The sequence below is a fragment of the Chiloscyllium plagiosum genome, unplaced genomic scaffold (genome assembly GCF_037043375.1).
Source record: "Chiloscyllium plagiosum isolate Xiang-an unplaced genomic scaffold, Cpla_swu_hap1 HiC_scaffold_6, whole genome shotgun sequence".
Classification (NCBI taxonomy): Eukaryota; Metazoa; Chordata; class Chondrichthyes; order Orectolobiformes; family Hemiscylliidae; genus Chiloscyllium; species Chiloscyllium plagiosum.
The window spans coordinates 56742746-56763231 of NW_028270144.1; the positions used below are offsets into that span (position 1 = coordinate 56742746).

Sequence of the window (20486 nt, forward strand, 5' to 3'; positions counted from 1 at the left end):
AAACTCCACACAGACAGTTGCCCAAGGTGGGAATCAAACCCTGGTCCCTTGCTCTGTGAGGCAGCAATGCTAACCACTGAGCCATCGTGCCGCCTCAAAGGACAAAGGATGAAGGGCTTTTGCTGATGATTCCCCTGCTCCTTGGATGCTGCCTGACCTAAATATGCAACTATTCAAAAGCTAGAATAGAGGTAAAATTTTCAAGTGATGAGTTACCAGGCATGAATGACCTGCAGCCAGTGCAAGGAGAAAGGATCAAGCAGATGTAAACCTTGAAAGGACAACATCTACTGAAGAGGAATCAGATGAGGATTGTCATGAGACGATGTATGAAAAAGGCTGACGGTATGCACAATGAAGTGTCTAGTACATTGCCAGACATGTGAGAAAAGATTCCACCATTGTAACAGAGCATGGAAAGTAGAGTTTGCAATGAGGAAGTGGTAGCCAATTTTAAGACATCATTCACAGACTAGATTCTTGACAGACAAGGGAGACAAAGGATATTGCAGGTAAAACTGTGAAGCAAAGACCATAATCAGATAAGCCATGATTTTCTCAAATTAGATTAGATTACATTGTGGAAACAGGCCCTTCGGCCCAACAAGTCCACACCGACCCGCCGAAGTGCAACCCACCCATACCCTTACATTTACCCCTTACCTAACACTATGGGCAATTTAGCATGGCCAATTCCCCTGACCTGCACATCTTTGGACTGTGGGAGGAAACCGGAGCACCCGGAGGAAACCCACGCAGACACGGGGAGAACGTGCAGACTCCACACAGTTAGTCGCCTGAGGCGGGAATTGAACCCGGGTCTCAGGCGCTGTGAGGCAACAGTGCTAACCACTGTGCCACTGTGCCGCCCACAATGGCTGACATTAAATGTGAAATGTCATCAAAACCTGCTGGACTTCAGTTCATTTTCCAAATTAACTTATACCCAATCAAGAAACTTTATGGTCAGATACTTGATAAGAGGTAGGAACCTGGCAAACAGCGTTTCTTCTTAAATTTCAAAAGCAAGTACCTGCTGCATTGTTCTTATAATGATACTGCTTTAAATGATGCTTCCATTCATTTGTGTGCACGTTCTCAAAGTACAGTTGCACTTTCAAGCAGAGGAAGGTATGCTGTGTTACTGAACCATCTTAAAGCCCATTTCTTACTGCCAAAAAGAGGGCAGCTTATGGTTAAAGTGTAGGGTACTCTAAAAACAGCAAAAGGAGTAACTGTGGCTGAACAGTATGGAACCATGAAAGCAGTAAAATTGAGGAAGGTCAACTGGGGCAAAGGTGAGCTCACATCAGTCTGGGAGGAAGTGTGCTCCTGTCAGTCTGGCAGGAGATGTACTCAACTATATTTGATATGGCTGCATAGCTCTCCTTACACTTATGTTAGCCAGGTATGCCTGGGTTTCACACTAGTGTCATAAGTAGCCAGTCAGTATATATCCCTCATCATCTATTAATCATCTTCTGGTCTATTGTTTTGGCTCAAATATTGATGGTACAGTGGAATGGAAAAGAAATAGTTAAAATATCCAGCGTCAACTTGCAGAATGCACTGAACTTCAGGCAAGAACAACTTAATATTAAATAATGATACATAATCTCATCTCAGCAGAGCCATCTGCAGTGTCTCTTCATGTTCTGACTCAAAAGTCAACATGCTACGATGCAGATATATTCATATACCTTTCTCATTATATCATTCCAGATACATACCATTTGTTGTAGCCATTGTAAATTGACTTTCCAAAGTAGTCCTTCCATACTCTGTAAGAAAAGAAAATATCAATTAATACATTGTCAAGGGCAGAATCTAACATTCGCTGGTTAAAAAAACTAAGACCATAAGAAATAGAAACAAGAGTAGGTTGATTGGCCCCTAGGTCTTGCTCCACCATTCAATAGGTTCTTGGCTGGTCTGACATTCCTCATGTTCACTTTCCTGCCCTTTCCTGATAACTCTAGATTCCCGATCAATCTCAATCTTAAACATACACAAGGACTCTGCCCCATAGCACTCAACACTCTAAGAAAAGAAATTCCTCCTTACCTTCATCTTAAATTGTACCCCCTTTATACTGAGGCTATGTCCTTTGGTGCTAGATTTTGCCATGAGGGGAAACATCTCAGCATTTACCCTATCAAGCCTAGATATGTCAATGAAATGACTTCTCATTCTTCTAAATTCCAGTGAGTACAGTCCAAGCCTGTTTAATATTTGCTTATTCAGGCAATTGACCAGACTGGGGATCATCCTTGTGAATCTTCTCTGAACTGTATCCAATGAAATTTCATCTTTCCTTAAATAAAAGGACCAAAACTGCTCACAGTGCTCCAAATGTGATTGCACCATCACCTCGTACGATTGCAGTAAGACTTCTATACTCTTACATTCCAACCACCTTGAAATATGGGGCAACACCCCATTTGCCCTCCTGTATGCTAGCTTTCTTTGTTTTATAGCTTTCTGCAGTTTTTCTCAATTTAAACCATACTTTTTTTTTGTTCTCCCTGCTAAACTGAACAACTTCACATTTTCACACATTATACTTTTAATTGCCAACTTCTGCCCACTTAACCTATCAAAACCTCTCTGAACTATTTGTATCCCTCTCACAATCTGTCTTCCCACCTATTTTTGTGTCATCCACAAATTTGGTTACAGTATATTTGCTTCCTTCCTCTAAGTCATTAATATATGTTGTAAACAATTGCAGTCCCAGCATTAATTCTTGTGGAACCCCACTGTCACATATTACCAAACTGAAACAACAAACCCTTATCCTCACTTGCTGTTTTCTGGCCATTAGCCTATTCTCTATTCATGCCAATATACAACCTCCAACACCATGGCCTCATTGCTTACGACTTAAGCTTTTGTGAGCTAGCCTATTGAATGCCTTCTGGAAGTCCACATGTATATAAATAAAATACTGATTCCCCTCTATCCACATTTTTTTTGAGAAAGTCTCAATCACTCTAATAAATTACTCTAACAAGAAGCCATGTTGACTCTGCTTGGTTAATTATGATTTTTCAAATGTTCTGTTATTATTTCCTTAATAACTGATTGCAATACTTTTCCAATAGCTGTTAAGCTAATTGACCATTAGGTACATTTTTTTTAACCTCCCTTTCATGTGTTAGCATAATAAATCTTGCATGCCCCAGCTGCCCATTGCCATTTAAGTGGCTAATTAATGGTCATTAATAGGGCTTCATCCTGCCACTGCTGACATCAACCCAACAGCATGCAAACCATATAGGGAGAACAGCGATCAAACTCATGTGGAATGGCTCTTGCATATTCCTGAGGGATGCCTGGTTTCAGGAAGTGAACAGCAGCTGTGAATCTTTCTCTTGCCATTGTTGCTGTCCCCTTCATCCCCACTCCTGTCATTGTACACCTGTGGCCAGGAATCTAGTTGATTCTGAGCCAAGGATAAATGTTATACAAGCTACAATGTTGTACTGCCCTGACACAACCACTCAATGGACCAGTCAGCATCTGGTTGATGGCAATTATTGGCAGTTAGAACTTCTGACCCCAGGATCCTTGGTCTGGAAACAGGAGTGGAGATATGTAATGTTTCACATGCGATTCCGAAAAAGATGGCTATTCAAATCATCAGATGCCACCACTCAATATGAATTTTCCCAGCCCAGAAGTGTGAAACCCAAAGTGTGCAGAATAGATCTTGTAAAGAAAGATCTGAACTTTGTGCACTTCTTGAATAGACAGGTCTACTTTGGAATATGGTCTCTAGGCAACCTTGAGGGAGGCGAGGTGTATTTGAAATTGTTGAAAGTAGTCATAAATGCATACAGAATGTGATAAACTCAGCAATAGTCCAGTTCATTGAAACAGTCAACAGACCTGTCAAAAGCAACTGTCAGTAGAACCTATCAAAACTGTTAAGTTGTTCTGTGAAGAGGGCCTATTAAAAGCAACTACTTTTGTAGCTGGAGCTGTAATTGTAGTTTTGGAGCTGTCAAGAATTAAAAGTGTAGTTTTTTCAAAGATTTAAAAGGGCATCTACACTTAATAACTGCTTGTTTCTTTCCCCCCCAATGTATTTAAAAGAATTTCCATTACCAGATTAGTTTTGCGTGACTAATTTCACAACCATCTACTAACACAGGGTGGTGAATGGCATTTCACAATTTGATTGAGAGTTATATGTGATTATTAATTCTTTGAAATGGAACTGTATCTTTAATAGACATTTTTTATTGTATTTTACAGAATTTCATTTTCTCTCATCTCTGCATGGGGTCAGAGGTTGATGCAGTCTCTGTCGTGTGGAGGAATATCCAACGGTTCCAAAATAAAGATCAATGACCTTATCCACTCTGCCACCTCACACTATCCCTGCTTTTGCACCCACCTCCTACCAAAGCTCCTGCTCTATCGCCACATGTTCCCTCGCCCACCCTAACCTCCAACACCACTAATCATTCATAGCCTTTGTGCTGTGCTATTTACTTGTCTAGGACACCCAACAATATTTTGCTCAACAACATCAACTTTCAGCACATTCAATCTCTCCTTTTCTCTCATTGCAGGAGAAGACAGTCCACAATAGAGCAGAAATGGCCTAGATGAGGGGAGGGGTGGCAGATATCAAATCCCTCAATCACTAGAAGGAGTGAATCCTGGTATGTATGGTTAGATAGGAAGGTTAATATTAACAAGGCAAGTTGTGCCATTAATAAGGCAGTTAACAGGCTAGAATCCCCTTAATTAACAATTTACTGCTGCCACACAAGAAATTTGCCTCAATACCCAGCAAATGCATGAAACAAGCAGTAAGTTGTATTGAACATTGAGATGAGCCTTGTCAAATTTCTTGTCTTATTCTGTCACAAATTGCACCATAGCCTACTTCACTGGAACCTCTCAGATTCCACCCAATGTTTCTTTTAGTCATGAACTTACCTGTATGATTCAGGATGGTATAAGTGGTTTCCATGCCAGCATGAATATGATCAGCAACATGACAATGCAACAGCCAAGTACCAGGATTTGATGCAATCATTTCTATGGTCTGGAATGTTCCAGGGAAAAGATCATATACGTCGGCTCGGTAATCGTTATCCATCTTTAAGAACATAATGCAAAATGATCAGTATAATCCTACAGAAAATGTGCCAGAAATTTTCAGAACTATTTCCCTATGTCTAGCATATTACACTGAGTGTACTGCAGTAAAATGTGCTCTCTGCAGCAGGCTAATAAGGTGCTTGCTTAGAAAACATATCACATAGAATTCAATGGTGATCACTAGCTAGCCGTGTGTGTGTGTGTGTGTGTGTGTGTGTATAGAGGTGGGGTATGTGGTTATGGCTCTTAATTGTGTTTAATGGGATAAATATAGCAACAGAGCATATATCATATCAAGGCATTTTGCATTTCTGATTGGCCAGCAGCTCTCTATTTCAAGCAGTGGTCCTGGGAATGGTGGGCACAACTGTAACCATACCTAATTCCTGAGTGCCCAGTGCAGATAAGACAGGGCATTGGGATTAGGGTGTGTGGGAATGAGAGGTTGGTGGGAAGTGTGTAGTGATTAGAACCAGCTGGATCTTGTTGACTACAGATCCTTGATTGGGGTTGTTAATCTGGGCAAATGAGGGAAGCCCTAGCTGACCAATATAACCAGGACGGAGCCCTCTGATGTGAAGGGCAGTGCTTGTCACTGGCTACCCGGGTGTTTTCCTATCTTCCTGGTGGTGGAAATTGAATAAAGATTGGTGCACTTTGTGTCTTTCACTGTGTCTCACACCTGCACACACACACCATGGGTGCTGGCGCAAAAATAAGCACTACCGCAATTAGGTGGTAGTGTGGGGGTAAAAAAAAAAAGGAGAAAAAAAAAAGAAAAAAAAGAAAAGAAAAAAAAAGAAAAGAAAAAAATAAATAAATAAATAAAAATATAACCAGGACGGAGCCCTCTGATGTGAAGGGCAGTGCTTGTCACTGGCTACCCGGGTGTTTTCCTATCTTCCTGGTGGTGGAATTTGAATAAAGATTGGTGCACTTTGTGTCTATCACTGCGTCTCACACCTGCACAACACACCATGGGTGCTGGGGATAAAATAAGCACTACTGCACTTAGGTAGTAGTGTGGGGGTTAAATTTTTTAAAAAAGAATGAAAAAAAATAAAAAATAAATAAAAAAAAGAGAAAAAAAACCGGTGTGCTTGCCCTTTGAGGGAAAAAAAACAATATAACCAGGAGGGAGGGATAGGTGGCTTGCTGGGGTCAGCAAAGTATGTATTGTTTTTTCTGTAATTGGACTGTCTTGTACGTACAAATGTCATTGTTACTGTTTTGTAATGATTGAAACTGGGATTTGAGGTTTGGTTTGGGGCCTGACTTTGCCATTCCTCTCCCTTGTAAAATTGCTGTTTCTCTGCATACAGCCGTTAATGTTATTTGTTTTGTAAACTGTGTATTGTTTAAAAAAATATATAGCCAGGAGATTTTGCTCCTGGGCCTGGGCAAACTGCAGACGGAACATGTGATGTCTACTGATTCCCTCTAGCTGTTTGGGGAGAGGTGGGCACTGCAGGGAGTGAAGTGTTTTACTTCTTTCCCCAATTTTAGTTTGATTTAATCCCTGCCCTTCCCTTCACTTTCTTGAGCACAGAGCATTGCCCTGTGATGATAAGGGCACTGTTTGTCACTGGCCACTCAGGTGTTTCCTTTCTTCCTGGTAGTGGAAGTTGAATAAAGATTTGTACACCTGTTTTCTTTCACTGTGTGTCTCACACCTGTGCGTGCGCGCACACACACACACATCCACACGCGCACACATCATAGGTGCTGGGGAAAATATAAGCACTACCGCTGTTAAGCAATAGTGTGGGTAATAAGGGGGAAAAGAAACAGGGGAAAAAAATATAACCAGGAAATTTAGAATCCCCTTAGTCTAGGGGACTGACTCTGTGCTGGCTGGGCCACAGTCAGTGTGTTGCTGCTGCTAAGGAGGAGAGTTTCTTTTTATTTCCCCCTGTCTAAGGTAGACATTTAACTTTTGGTTTTCTTTACTGCTTTTTTGTGTTGTTTTTTTTTCCTTAATTTGAGCTGTGTTCAGCTGCACAAGCAGCTATCAAAAAATATATAACCAGTAGAAAAGAAAATTATGAAGGATTTCGTCCTGTCTGGCATCATTTGTAGAGAGAGAAATAGTTAACATTTAAAATCCAGTATGATTTAATTTCTACAGCATCTCCTGGTTTTATTTGTGACCCAGCTGCCAGTGTAATAGACCAGCAAATACCTTTGCCGTTTTTGATATTTTGGGCAAGCATTTGAACTCTGTTTGCTCAGTTGGTAGAAGAAAAACGCCTCTAAAGAAAGGGCAGGCCAAGTTTAACTTGTTCTAAAAAAAACAGGAGAGGCCGGAAGGTGTTTCAGGGTGGACCGAGCATCGGAAAGGGCGTGGTGCAGACCAAGAGCCGGAAGGAGTGTAGGGGCGGGCTGCCTTTGAGTGGCCGGAAGGTGGGAGGGGCAGGTGGTTTGCTGGGTTGCCAGGGGTGTCCATGATATATATACTGTTTTGTTGTTCAGTTTATCAGACTGTCTGTGTGTGATTGTGTTTACTGTTTCTTCTTGATTGATGTAAGGTGGGGGTTCAAGGTTCACCCTCATTCCCTGTGAACTGGTTGTACAGTGAAGTTTGGGGTCTTGCTTTGCTGACCCCTTCCCCTGTAAATTACTGTTTCTTGTAAACTGCTGTTCATGTAAATGGTTTGTTTGTAATTTGAACCAGTTAATAAAATTTATAAAAGGGGGATTCAGCGTCTCCTCACTACAGGGACTGACTCTGAGCTGGCTGGCTGGCCACAGCCAGTGGGCTGTGCACATGTAAATAAAGGTTGACTTGGTCACAGGAAAAAGATATATAACTATGTGGGCGGCACAGTGGTTAGCACTGCTGCCTCACAGCGCCAGAGACCCTGGTTCAATTCCCGCCTCAGGCGACTGACTGTGTGGAGTTTGCACGTTCTCCCCGTGTCTGCGTGGGTTTCCTCCGGGTGCTCCGGTTTCCTCCCACAGTCCAAAGATGTGCAGGTCAGGTGAATTGGCCATGCTAAATTGCCCGTAGTGTTAGGTAAGGGGTAAATATATGGGTGGGTTGTGCTTCGGCGGGGCGGTGTGGACTTGTTGGGCCGAAGGGCCTGTTTCCACACTGTAAGTAATCTAATCTAATCTAATCTAATCTAGGAGATTCAGCTGCACCAACAACCACCACTATTACTACTGCTTCTGCTGCTCGAGCCTACTTCTGTTGAAAAAAACAAACTGAGGACTAATTCTGAACTGGTTGGCCACTGCTAGTGTACTGTGCACATGTAAATAAAGGGTGACTTGGTGAGGGGATACTGGCCTCTGTGCAGTTATTTCAGAGTGGTGTTGTATAAACCAGAAATGGCCCTTAATCTCCATTCAACTTTCCATATAAATGCTTTAATTGTGACAACAGGTGAATCACCATAGGTCTTGCTCACTACCCACAAAGTTGTTGACATATTTGGCAACAGGGTAGATGTTTGGGAAGTCAACTGTCATATTTTAACGGGCCTTCACCCGGTGATTCTAATAATCTGGTTAAAGATTTTAAAAATGGCATTAGGCTACATGCCATTTTTTAATCCAGCAAAGACACAACTGGATCTGATAGCCGTCTCCTGTGCTGTTAATTTTCTATTTCTATGCTTCACTCAATTACTGTCTTTTGCTGAAATTTTTCATCTTATACTCATCAGGACTATTTGCAAGACATACCAAAGCAAAGGAAAAGCAACATATGTACTATATGAAAGGAGACTGCTGATTGGTTGGCAAGTGGATTCCATGGTAATGCCTCTACCTATCAGAGCCCACTTGTCAATCAACAAAGCACTTTTTTCATACAATATAAATGCTATTTTCCCTTTGCTTCAGTATTTTTCACAAATTCCCCTGGCTAGTACAAATTGAAAAACTTCAGCAAAGTACAATGTTTTTCAGCAATTCTCCAATTCTGTACTAGCAAATGGCTCATAATCTATCCTTTATGATAATGTTTTAAGCAAGGCCTTGGGATTGCACTATATCTAGAAATTTGGGCCTAGAGTCATTATAACTTAGAAATAAATAAAAAAATTCCCAGAACCAAATAAAATGGTAAACACATGGCTCAAATATTGGTGTGGGAGAAATGCGTTCAACTTCATCGGTCATTGGCACAATTACTGGGGAAGGAGGGAGATGTTCCAATGGGAAGGGCTCCACCTGAATCACACTGGGACCAGATTCCTGGTGAATAGCATAAGGAAGGCTATAGATTGGACTTTAAATATTGGGAGGGTAGGTTCAGTGGCATAGAGAATTAAAATCCAAAGGTAGAGGAGATGGTAGGATGGTAGGTTAGTGCTGGGGTTGATTCTTACTTGAAAATAAAAGAAAGGAAGGGACAGAATGTGTGAATATCATATTATAGCAAGAAACCATAAAATGTAGGGAAATTTGATAATAACAAATTTAAAGGTGCTGTATCTTGATGCTCAAAACATTCAGAATAAGGTAGATGAACTGATAGCACAAACTGAATATGATTTATAGTCAATAGTGAAATATAGGTACAACAAGATCAAAACTAGGAGCTTAACGTTCAGGGATATTTGACCTTTCAGAGAGACATGATGGATGGAAATGGTGGTAGGGTTGCACTGTTATTAAGAGATGAAATGAGGACAATTGTGAGAAACAATCTAGGTTCAGATGATGTACCGACCATTTGGGCAGCGATGAAAAAAATAACAGGGGAATGAATACATTGGTGGGAGTAGTGTGAGACCCCCAAATAGTGGCCAATCTGTGGAAAAGACTACAAATCAACAAATAACAGAACGTAAAAGGAATAGTGCAATATCTGATGGTGACTTTAATCAACATGTTGATTTAGTAGCTTTGACAATGAATTCAGAGAGTGCGTTAGGGACAGTTTATGAGACCAATATGTCATGGAGCCAATCAGGGAACAGGCTATCATGGATCTAGCAATGGGTTATGAGGCAGGTTTTATAAATGACCTCTGAGTAAAAGATTGCCTATGAAGCAGTGATCATAACCTAACAGAATTTAATATTCAGCACAAGAGTGAGAAATATAGGTTATAAACAACTATAACTGAAGAAAAGAAAATTATAATGAAAGGAGGATGGAGTTATCTAAAGATGAACTGGGTGGATAGATAGCAGGAATGGTGGTAAGCAAGCAGTGGCAGACCTTTAAGTACATAGTTCATGATTCTTTGCAAAAAAACTTGCAGTTAGAGAGGAAAGATTCTAAGAGAGGGATAACCAAAGAAGTTAGGGAAATAATAAGGTTGAAAGAAAAAGCACATAAGGAGGATATAGTAAGTGATAGCCCCAAAAACTGGATTCAATTCAGGACCTAGCAAAAGAGGACTGAAAAAAAAAATAAGAGAAAACTAATGAGGAATTGAAAAGCTGACAATAAAATCTTCCTAGAATATATAAAGAAGAAAAGAGAGGTCAAATTGACCATAGGCCCCTTAGAAAATGGATCTGGGGGGAGGGTTTTGGGGAACAAAAATATGGTAAAAGAGTTAAATAGATATTTTGTATTAGTCGTTACTTTGGGAGATACTTTAAACATCTCATCAATACTAAAGAATACTGGAAGGAATTAATTACAATCACCATCACGAGAGTAGTAATAGAAAACAAACTAATGGAGCTAAATGCAGGATCCTAAAAAAGATAGTGGATGCATTAGTTATAATTTTTCAAAACTCCTTGGATAACTATAGGCTAGTTAGCCTAATATTTATTGTTGGAGAAGTATTAGAATTATGAAGGTACTCAAAGCAGAAAATTTAAAAGATCATAATCTAATCAAGCAAAGTCAATATGGCTTCATTAAATGAAATTGTGTTTGACTAATTTATTAGAGCTTTTCAAGGAAGTCTCAACCAGAGTGGATTGAGGGAGACCAGTAAATGTGTTGTTAACGGATTTTTAGAAGGCATCAGTTATAAAAGTCCCATGGTATTGGAGCTGGAAAATTGATGTGGATAGAGAAAGAGTGGTGGGGAAAAGGGGTTATTTTTCAGATTGGTGACCTGTGACCAGTGGGGTTCTACAGGGATCAGAGCTGCAACTGTGACTGTTTACGATATATATTACTGACTTGTAGGAAGAAAGTGAATGTATTGTAGCCAGATTTGCAGTTGACACAAAAATCATTGGAAAGGCAGGTTGTGAGATGGATACAAACAGTTTATAGGCGTAGAAGTCACAGGACATCAGGTTATAGTCCATAATTACAAGCTTTCGAAGCGCTGCTCCTTCGTCAGGTGAAGTGACGTGACCTTTATCTGATGAAGGAGCAGTGCTCTGAAAGCTTGTAATTTCAAACAAACCTGTTGGACTATAACCTGGTGTCATGTGACTTCTGACTTTGTCTACTCCAGTTCAACAATGAGAGCCCCACATCAAGTTTACACAGAGATATTGATAGGTTGAGTAAGTGGACAGGAAGTTGGTAAATAGAGCACAATGTGGGAAAATGTGAAGTTGCTCATTTTGGAAGGGAGAATAAAAATAATCAAAATATTATTGGTGTTTTGGCTTTCATTAACAGGGGGATTGAGTTTAAGAGTCATGAGATCTTGTTGCAGCTCTATAAAACTTTGGTTAGACCGCACTTGGAATACTGCGTCCAGTTCTGGTCGCCCTATTATAGGAAAGATGTGGATGCTTTGGAGAGGGTTCAGAGGAGGTTTACCAGGATGCTGCCTGGACTGGAGGGCTTATCTTATGAAGAGAGGTTGACTGAGCTCAGACTTTTTTCACTGGAGAAAAGGAGGAGAGGGGACCTAATTGGAGGTATACAAGATAATGAGATGCATAGAGAGAGCCAATAGCCAGAGACTATTTCCCAGGGCAGAAGTGGCTAACACGCAGGGTCATAGTTTTAAGCTGGTTGGAGGAAAGTATAGCGGGGATGTCAGAGGCGGGTTCTTTACACAGAGTTGTGAGAGCATAGAATGCGTTGCCAGCAGCAGTTGTGGAAGCATGGTCATTGGGGACATTTAAGAGACTGCTGGACATGCATATGGTCACAGAAATTTGAGGGTGCATACATGAGGATCAATGGTTGGCACAACATCGTAAGCTGAAGGGTCTGTTCCGTGCTGTACTGTTCTATGTTCCATGTTCTATTTAAGTGGAGAGAACTGCAACAAATTGGGACTTGGTGTACTTGTGTATAAAATACAGAGAGCTAGCATACAAATCTTAACCAAGGTGGCCAATTAAGTGCCTTATCTATACCAGATTTTCATAAAAAGATCTATCAACCAGGTTTCTTAAACATCGTATTATATCACAAAAAAAAATAGTAATTCAACGAAGATGCAAGACTAGCTAACACACATAATCCGTAATACGGAAACATAAATATTTATTATTCTACACATCCCAAAACACATACAAAAGCACATGTGCTTGCAAAAACCAGATAAAGGATCAAAGTAAAAATGGATCTTTTGCAGGGATTGTTTTACAAAAATAAAAACTTTGGTCAAAAGGTTTCATCCTTAAAGAGAAAAAGATCAGATGTTCGTAGTATTTTCTGGTTGAGATGTCTGATACTTGTACTTGTATCATCATGTTATCCCAGAAGTATTGGCAGACACACAAAATACAATATTGAGAAGCCCCTTGAATTAAAAAAAAATCATCCAGAAGAACAAACAGGTTTCACTCTGAACTCACAACACAAGGAATTTTTCAGAAACAGAAGAGCAGGTTTGGCTGGACAGTCTTTTCCTCACAGACTGTTTACTCAATTGAATGCCAGAACCAGCCCCAAGCCAAGCACTGTTCAAAAAGCCACAGAACAAGCAATTATCACAAGTAATGTAATTTCTATGAAACCTTGATTGAATAAAGCTCCAACATCCATAAAGACCTTTCAATTAACCCATTTCAAGAGACAAATCCAGGTATCTACACAAAACTTCAAATAAATACAATTTTCTTCCATCATTCAGAACTCTTTTTCTGCATCTTAAAACTTTCTTAAACCTCCCCCTCCCCCTTGCCTCAGTGTTCAGGTATCAGTACCAAACTTCATCATATCAACTTCTCCATTGCATTTTCTTCAGTTCTTTATTCAATTGTCTAATTAAGGCTCTTCCTTATATTGAAATCAGCTTTCTCCATTGTAATCACACCACAGGCTTGTTAAATCTACAATTGATAGTCACTATGCTTGGCAGCCATTTAAATTCTATAATTCATTTGAACAATACCAGTAATTAAAATGCTCACTCTGACTTTTATTCTGAGAAACCTTCAACATATTAGCTATTGATCTTCATTACATAATTTGTTACTTCAGCATTCAGGCTAACAACAACTTTAGTCCATTCAGAGAACTTGCTGTTGAGGCTTTGTCATCAGCAACTCTGACAGTTTTCATGAGCTGACTTTTAACTTTGACCTCTCCCAGACTCATGTTTTGTTTCTTTCTTTGTTTCATCACCATCCCCCTTTACAGCTTTTGTCATTTGATCTCCCCTGCCTTCTACCCTATCCTAGGTTTTCCCTTTTGTTCTTTCCTACCCAATATCCCTTTCCCTGCCTCTGTATTGTGCTTAAAGCCTTAAATCTCTAACTTTTTCCAGTTCGGTGAGTGATCACCAACCCGACATATTAATTTACTTTCTCACTGCACACATGCTGCCAAATGTCTCAACTATTTCCAGAATTTTCAGCTTCTTTATTTACTTTAACTTCTTCCTCTACATGATTAACAGCATAGTATTGCTTCCGCATACACATTTAAATACATGATGTACCTGTATTTTCACACGTCAATGCTTCAATTCTAATTCTTCAGGTAGAAATTAATATGTGTTATAGCCGTACTCAGGAGAACAACCAGACACAAAGTACATCAATTTGGCAGTGAGATGGCCTGTAGGATGTCAATAATCTGTAGAATTCTTGGTTATACTGTTAAATGTGGTGTACGAATACATATTCACATTGTCCTATAATTGCAATGATTAGTCCTAGCAATCACAAGAGTATTGATTGTAATGAGGAGAGAGTGAGGACCGCAGATGCTGGAGATCAGAGCTGAAAGGGCTCATGCCCAAAACGTCGATTCTCCTGCTCCTTGGATGCTGCCTGACCTGCTGCGCTTTTCCAGCAACACATTTTCAACTATTGATTGTAATGAGGTCAGCCAGATGGACCTCATAGAATAGGAGTTCCCTGACTGGGGCTGTTAATCTGGCCCAATTAGGAGTTCTGGCTGACAGGTGTGTCAGAGGTTCTGCTCACTCAGAGCTAACTTTGATTAAGCCGGACCAGTGTCAAGTTCTATGTATGTGTAAAGGGTAACTTGGTGATGGGATACTGGCCTCTGTGGAGTTAGTTCATTGGCCTCAAGAGAAAAAAAAAAATACTCCTTAAGAAATTTGCTCTCAACAGCTGACCTTAGGTTGGGCTAAGCATTTCTGGCATCATGCCATTATTTTGGAAGCTTGACAAATTTGATCCTGCTGTTGGGGTCTGGCCCCAATATGTGGAAAGAATATGTTTTCTACCCCCCAGAAAATGACATTGGGGCAGATGAGAAAACACAAGTAATTCTCCTGATGACTCATAGACCTGCAGATTTTTCGTTTATTAGGAGCTTAACTTTTCCTGAGGCACCAGACACTAACACTTTTCAAATATTGAGGGATTTAGTTAAGGAATAGTATGACCCCAAGCGTCCTCTAATTCGGAGATGCCAGCAGTTTTACTTGGCAATTTGAGAACCAGGGAAATCAGTGTTTGGATTTTTGACAAGGTTAAGATGACTGGTAGAGACATGTGACTTTGGTTTAACCCATAAGGAGATGCTGAGAGACCATTTGGTACATAGGATTATTAAAGTAACCAGGCAAAAGCATCTACTAGCTGAAGCCCAACTGGACTTCAAATAGGCACTACAACTGGTTTTGTCATTAGAAAAATGGCAAGCAGGGCATAAAAGTTTCAGGGTACACCAATGGAAGTGTTCAATCTTGCCAGGCTGACTGAGCTTGGGGAACACCACTTGAGTGAAGATAATTGCATAACCTCACTCAGGGCATATCCTATAGAGGAACTCTCGGTCAGCCCACAGCAAAACCCCAAAATAAATTTGAGCCTTGACCAAACGGTTAATATTTTCTTCAGGATCCAGGCCAGCAAGCCATTGTGGTTACTGCTAGTATGTGGACTCAAGACAGCAGAGTCCCCCTAGGCCTGAATTGAGTAAAAGAACTCATAGACCAGTATCCAGGGCAGTGCATACCCTGGAAAGCCCATGTACATATGAGTTGGAACAGTTAAAGTGCTTAGTAATATCCAAATCAGAACCAATCAAGATAAACATTGGTTAAATGGTCCCTGTTTCTAACAGAGTTTGATATTAGCGTGGCTATGTCAGTGATTGCAGAACCAGTCTTTCACAAAATTCATTCTGGACTTTAACCCTTATGTTTATATAAGACCTTGGCTAACTGAAAACCTATACCAGGGAACTTTTACATATTAAGGGTACAACTCCGGTTCTGGTCTTGGTTGAAATGCCGTTGGCTCAGTTACCACTGATTGCAGTAAAAGGTTCAGGCCCAAGCTTGATGGGATGAAATTGGTTGAGAAAAATTCACCTGGATTGGCTCCACATTTTTGATTAGAAAATAGCTGACTGAGTAATGTCCTAATTAAATACCTAAAAGATTTTCAGGAAGATTTAGAGACTATCAAAGGAGCCAAGGCCACCTTGCATACTGACACACCAGGAGGCAAATATACAAATCTGCAAGGCCTGACTGGTGCCAATTGCTTTATGTACAAAAGTAGAGGCAGAAATCAGGAGGCTGGTAAGCAAAGGAATCATCAAACCAGTGCAGTTTGTAGAATGGGCAGCATCTGTCACACCAATTGTGAAGCCAGATGGATTGGTTCGTCTTTATGGGCATTTTAAACAAATGGTAAACCATTTTTTGCAACTGGAAAAAATATCCAATCGCTCACATAGATGGCTTACACACAGAGATGGCAGGGGGCCATCATGAAGCTTGATGTGAGCCATGTGTGCTTGAAATTGCAGTTAGATGAAGATACCCAGAAGTTTGCTAAAATTAATACACATAAGGGTTTGCATCACTGTATGAGACACTGCATGGGCCAGTTGGGCCATCATCAGCCTGGGCCATTTTACAAGGCCTCCCCTAGGGTGGCCTTCATCTGGATGATTGCTAATAACAAGGAAGCTGAATAAAGAGCACTTAGAGAACCTGGACATGGTCCTTAGACATTTCTGCAAAGCGGGTGTATGCCTTAGAAGAGAAAAATGTGCATTCCAGGCATCCCAATTGTCCCGCCTGGGCTAGAGTCAACAAGACCGGATTATATCCACTGGAAAGTAAAGTGAGGATAATCAAAAGGTGCCCTGGCTCCCAGATCTGTACCAGAACTTAGCTCTTTCTTTGGGTTGGTGAATTATTACAGAAAATTCATACATAACCTGGCCTCCATCCTGGTATCCTTACATCTGCTAATGCAAAAGGATCAGCCTTGGAAGTGGTCTCATAGCCAAGACATAGCCTTTAGGGAAGTGAAGAAGCAGCTAACATCTAGGGTGTTGTCATACCATGATTCCGTGTTCAAGGATGCTGCAAAGATATCTGTTAAAGCCCCAGCTATTTCCTCGTTCACTTCCCTCAGTAACCAATCCGGACCAGGGGACTTGTCCAACTTAATGCCTTTTAGAATACCCAACATTTCCTCGCTCATGCCGACTCGACCTAGAGTAATCAAACATCTATCCCTAACCTCAACATCATTCATGTCCCGCTCCTTGGTGAATACCAATGCAAGGTAGGAACATTTTCTCCCTATTTGTTCTGTCCAAAGTTGGTAGCTCAAAGTTGCTCATCGATGATCAAGGTTTTCATCACTTCAATTCACAAATAAATTTTACTCCTATAACCCTTCTAGCCCACATTGACATTTTCCTCCTTCTTCAGACTTCAAATGGAATCTGAATTATTCCACAGGAGATGACATGCACTTAATTAGCAGAATTGTCTCCATCTGCACCTTAAATCACTCTGACTCTATACTATCAATCATTTCTTTGAATTATCTATATGCTGGTACTTCAACACCTCTCTCTAATTCAGTTGGCGAAATTGCCGTTATCCTCACAAACAGGCCGGTGTTCTCCCTCTTAGTTAATACTATCATAGTCTTTCCTCACGCCTCCCACAATTGTTGAACTTTGTGAATTTAGATGATTTATGAAGGAGTCAGTGTGTACTGTACCTTTAAGAGAGACTGGAAGCTGGCACGGACTTGAGAGGCACAGAGTTTGCTGAAAGAACTTAAAATTAACATTTGACTGTGAAACCAATACTGCAGCTGAGTCGTCATGATACAAAAACAAATTCACATTCAGCCAATCTGTTTAAATTATGGCCCAGATACTAAAATCCAATCAAACTTGAATTTAGTATTTTGACAACTTCAAACCAATGTAATTATCTGATGTTTTAAACAGATAGGGGGAGAACTGCCCAGAACATCGACAAGTATAGACTGCTAACCGAAGAGCTCTCTGAAAGGTACCTGTCTATAAGAGGATTGTGCAGCAGAACATCGAAGTCGGCCTAGAGAAAAATCTACAGAGAAAAATCTATAAAGGATAATCGACATAGCTAACTGGTTTGAGACATGATTTTGTTTTGTAAATCTTAATCAGGATTTTATTTTAATTGGACCAGTATCGTACAGTGAGAGGTAAAAGATAGGTTTAAGAGAAAGGAGTTATAAATAGTTGTTGGTTTTAATATTCTCTGTTGGACTTAAAGAATAAAATTGTTAATTTTTGCTCTAAATAGTGACCTTTGCAATAGTTCTTTGCCTCTCGAAATTTAACAGATTACGGCATGAGTTGAGCTTCTCTGTGTGTTGGGTTTAAATTAGCAGAAGGGTTTACCCTGTGTTATAACAGCTGATTGCACAATTAATGGAGAATAACATTCATATATTTTCCTCTTGTTTAATTTAAGTTAAACATATAGCCAATTTAAGGATTTACAAAGACAAATACACTGATAGGTTGTGGATTGAAATTATGAAACAATGCAAATTAACCCAAAGTCAGCTGAAACCTAGGTACAAGGATGGGAATTTCTTCTTTTGTACTTGTTAGTGCACCACCATACAACAAATCAAACTAATCTTTGGAAAACAGATGACAAAATGTAAAATCCTCTTCCAAAAATAAACAGGCATGGTGGTAATGCAACAATTAAAAACAGTTCTGTCACATTTCCACCAAGCCATCGGCAAAACATTGAATTAAATAAAAAGGATCCAAGAGAATTTTTATCTTGGATTAGAGTAAAACGTTGCCATAGTGCTATTGGACCATAGGGCTGCTCTGTCATTGGCAACAGATGACTGGTGGTGGTTTAACCTAACAGTCACCATTCTGAGGACAGGTTGTGAAGGCAAGTCCTGCCAATGCAGGAATCAAACTGTTGGAGTTACTCTGCATTGCAAAGCAGGCATTCAGCCAACTGAGCTAACCAAACCCCTGGATTACAGCAAACTAACTGGTTTTACTTCCAGCTAGAAATATACGAAATTAAAGCTGCTCAGTAAATAAAATTGAACATTTAGTTAATATTATCAGGTGCATAAACTCCAAACGTGTAAGCTACATTGGTTATATAACAAGTGATTGATGCAGTTGGAATAAAAGAAACTTTTATAAAATTCCAGAAAATTTTATAAAAAATTTGCTTACCCTATAAATAAAACTCTGGGCATGGAAATGAACAGTGTGCATGTCTACTTCATTTCCCATACCCAGCAAATACCAATCAACCTTCTCTCCTTTAACCATAGTCAGTCCATGAAGATTTCCATAGATCTTCCCATTGATTGCTGAAATGAAAATAACATTAAAATTGAGTAAGTTAATTGTGGGAAATGATCTTTGGATCCACTTTTTTGGAATTTATAATCTGTATAGGTCCATACCATGTATTTTATTGCTTTCCACAAATTCGTCTGTTTTCTTCAATTTAGTTGGGTCCACATGGAGGTAAGTGATAATATTGTTATCCAAGTACCAGGATTCATTTTCATCATACACCATGAACAATAGAGCAAATTCCCGATCAACATCTTTCCTCATGCCATTCTCTGAGAGTACTCCTTTACGGCAGGTTACCAGTGGGCCAACCAAACCACTGTATAGATCCTAAAAAAAACTGCTCAATAAATTATGCAAATTACATTTTAATTGTTTTATAATCAACAGTACGTAGATGGCTAAATATTATGTGTACTAAATAGCTCATGATTCATGATGGAAGGATGTGATTGTATTGGAGAGGGCACAAAGGAGATCCACTATGACTGGGGATGGAACATTTCAGCGATCAAGAAAGGCTGGATAAGCTTGGGTTGTTTTCTTTGGAGAAGAGAATGTTGAGAGGGGACCTGATAGAGGTGTATAAAAATATGAGGAGCATGGACAGGGTGAATAGAAACCCACTGTCCCCCTTAATGGACAAACCAACAAGTAGACATAACCTTAAAGTGAAAGGCAGGAGGTTTAATGGAGAATTGAGGAAAAATCTTTACATCCAGTGTGTGTTGGGAATTTGGAATGCACTGCCTGGGAGGGTAGCTGATGTGGGAAATTTCAAAAACTTGAAGTTTATGTGAGCAAGGTTATGGGCCTAGTTTGGGAAAGTGGGACTAACATAGGGAGTAGTATATACTTGGCAAAGGCTTAATAAGGCAAAGGGCCTCATCTGTACAGCATGCTTCTATGATTCTATGAGTTTACAAACAAATTATACTGTGCATGTCCATGTCCAATAATATGATACCAAAAAGAGTGCAATTGCTGTGAATTCAACCAGAAAAAAATTTAACTCATCTCAAATCAATAATTCCATTCTCTTCAGTTATGTACTAATTACAGTCCTATGAGCTCTCAAATTTAATTAACTCTTGATTGTTGGTGGCAAGCTGAATATTTTGTGAGCTGTTTGCTATCATTTAAATTTTAAACATTATTTTAATGCTGATGAGCACAACTCTGAATTTATGTAAGTAAAGCTCTGCTTTGTGTGACCAGAAAGAAATGGGATTATAACTCAGTGCTCAAGCCAATTATAAAAGCTCCATCACATTCCAGTTTAATAAAGGGAGTTCCTGCATTGTGACAGTTTGAAAATTGCTGTAGTGCTAGCTGTGCAAATTCAGATGTCAAAAGAGTAAGGAAATAAAAGATGCACAGCAATGTCAAAGTCGGATCAGAAACTTTTTAGAAGCCAAAATCGATGAAACAGTTGTCGAAAATAATATCATGTGACATTA

The 20486-nt window shown here is 39.8% G+C and overlaps 1 protein-coding gene and 1 long non-coding RNA gene across 4 annotated transcripts in view; one reads left to right on the plus strand and one right to left on the minus strand.

The window, feature by feature from the left end:
* The window catches only part of LOC148149766 (uncharacterized), a 37316-nt gene extending 32609 nt beyond the window's left edge, over window positions 1-4707 (plus strand). Inside the window, exon 3 of the long non-coding RNA XR_015757419.1 lies at window positions 4261-4707. This is a non-coding gene — a long non-coding RNA (uncharacterized LOC148149766). The remainder of the gene's footprint in view (window positions 1-4260) is intronic.
* Window positions 1-20486, minus strand: part of LOC122550573 (ferroxidase HEPHL1) — a 141941-nt gene that overhangs the window by 5373 nt on the left and 116082 nt on the right. For 2 of the 3 annotated variants that reach the window (XM_043691507.2, XM_043691505.2), the window contains 4 exons: window positions 19134-19356; window positions 18898-19037; window positions 4954-5116; window positions 1731-1781 (listed from right to left, as the gene is read on the minus strand). In XM_043691507.2, the coding sequence (XP_043547442.1) occupies window positions 1731-1781; window positions 4954-5116; window positions 18898-19037; window positions 19134-19356 (577 nt within the window). The remainder of the gene's footprint in view (window positions 1-1730; window positions 1782-4953; window positions 5117-18897; window positions 19038-19133; window positions 19357-20486) is intronic. The other variant, XM_043691508.2, reaches the window with a different exon arrangement.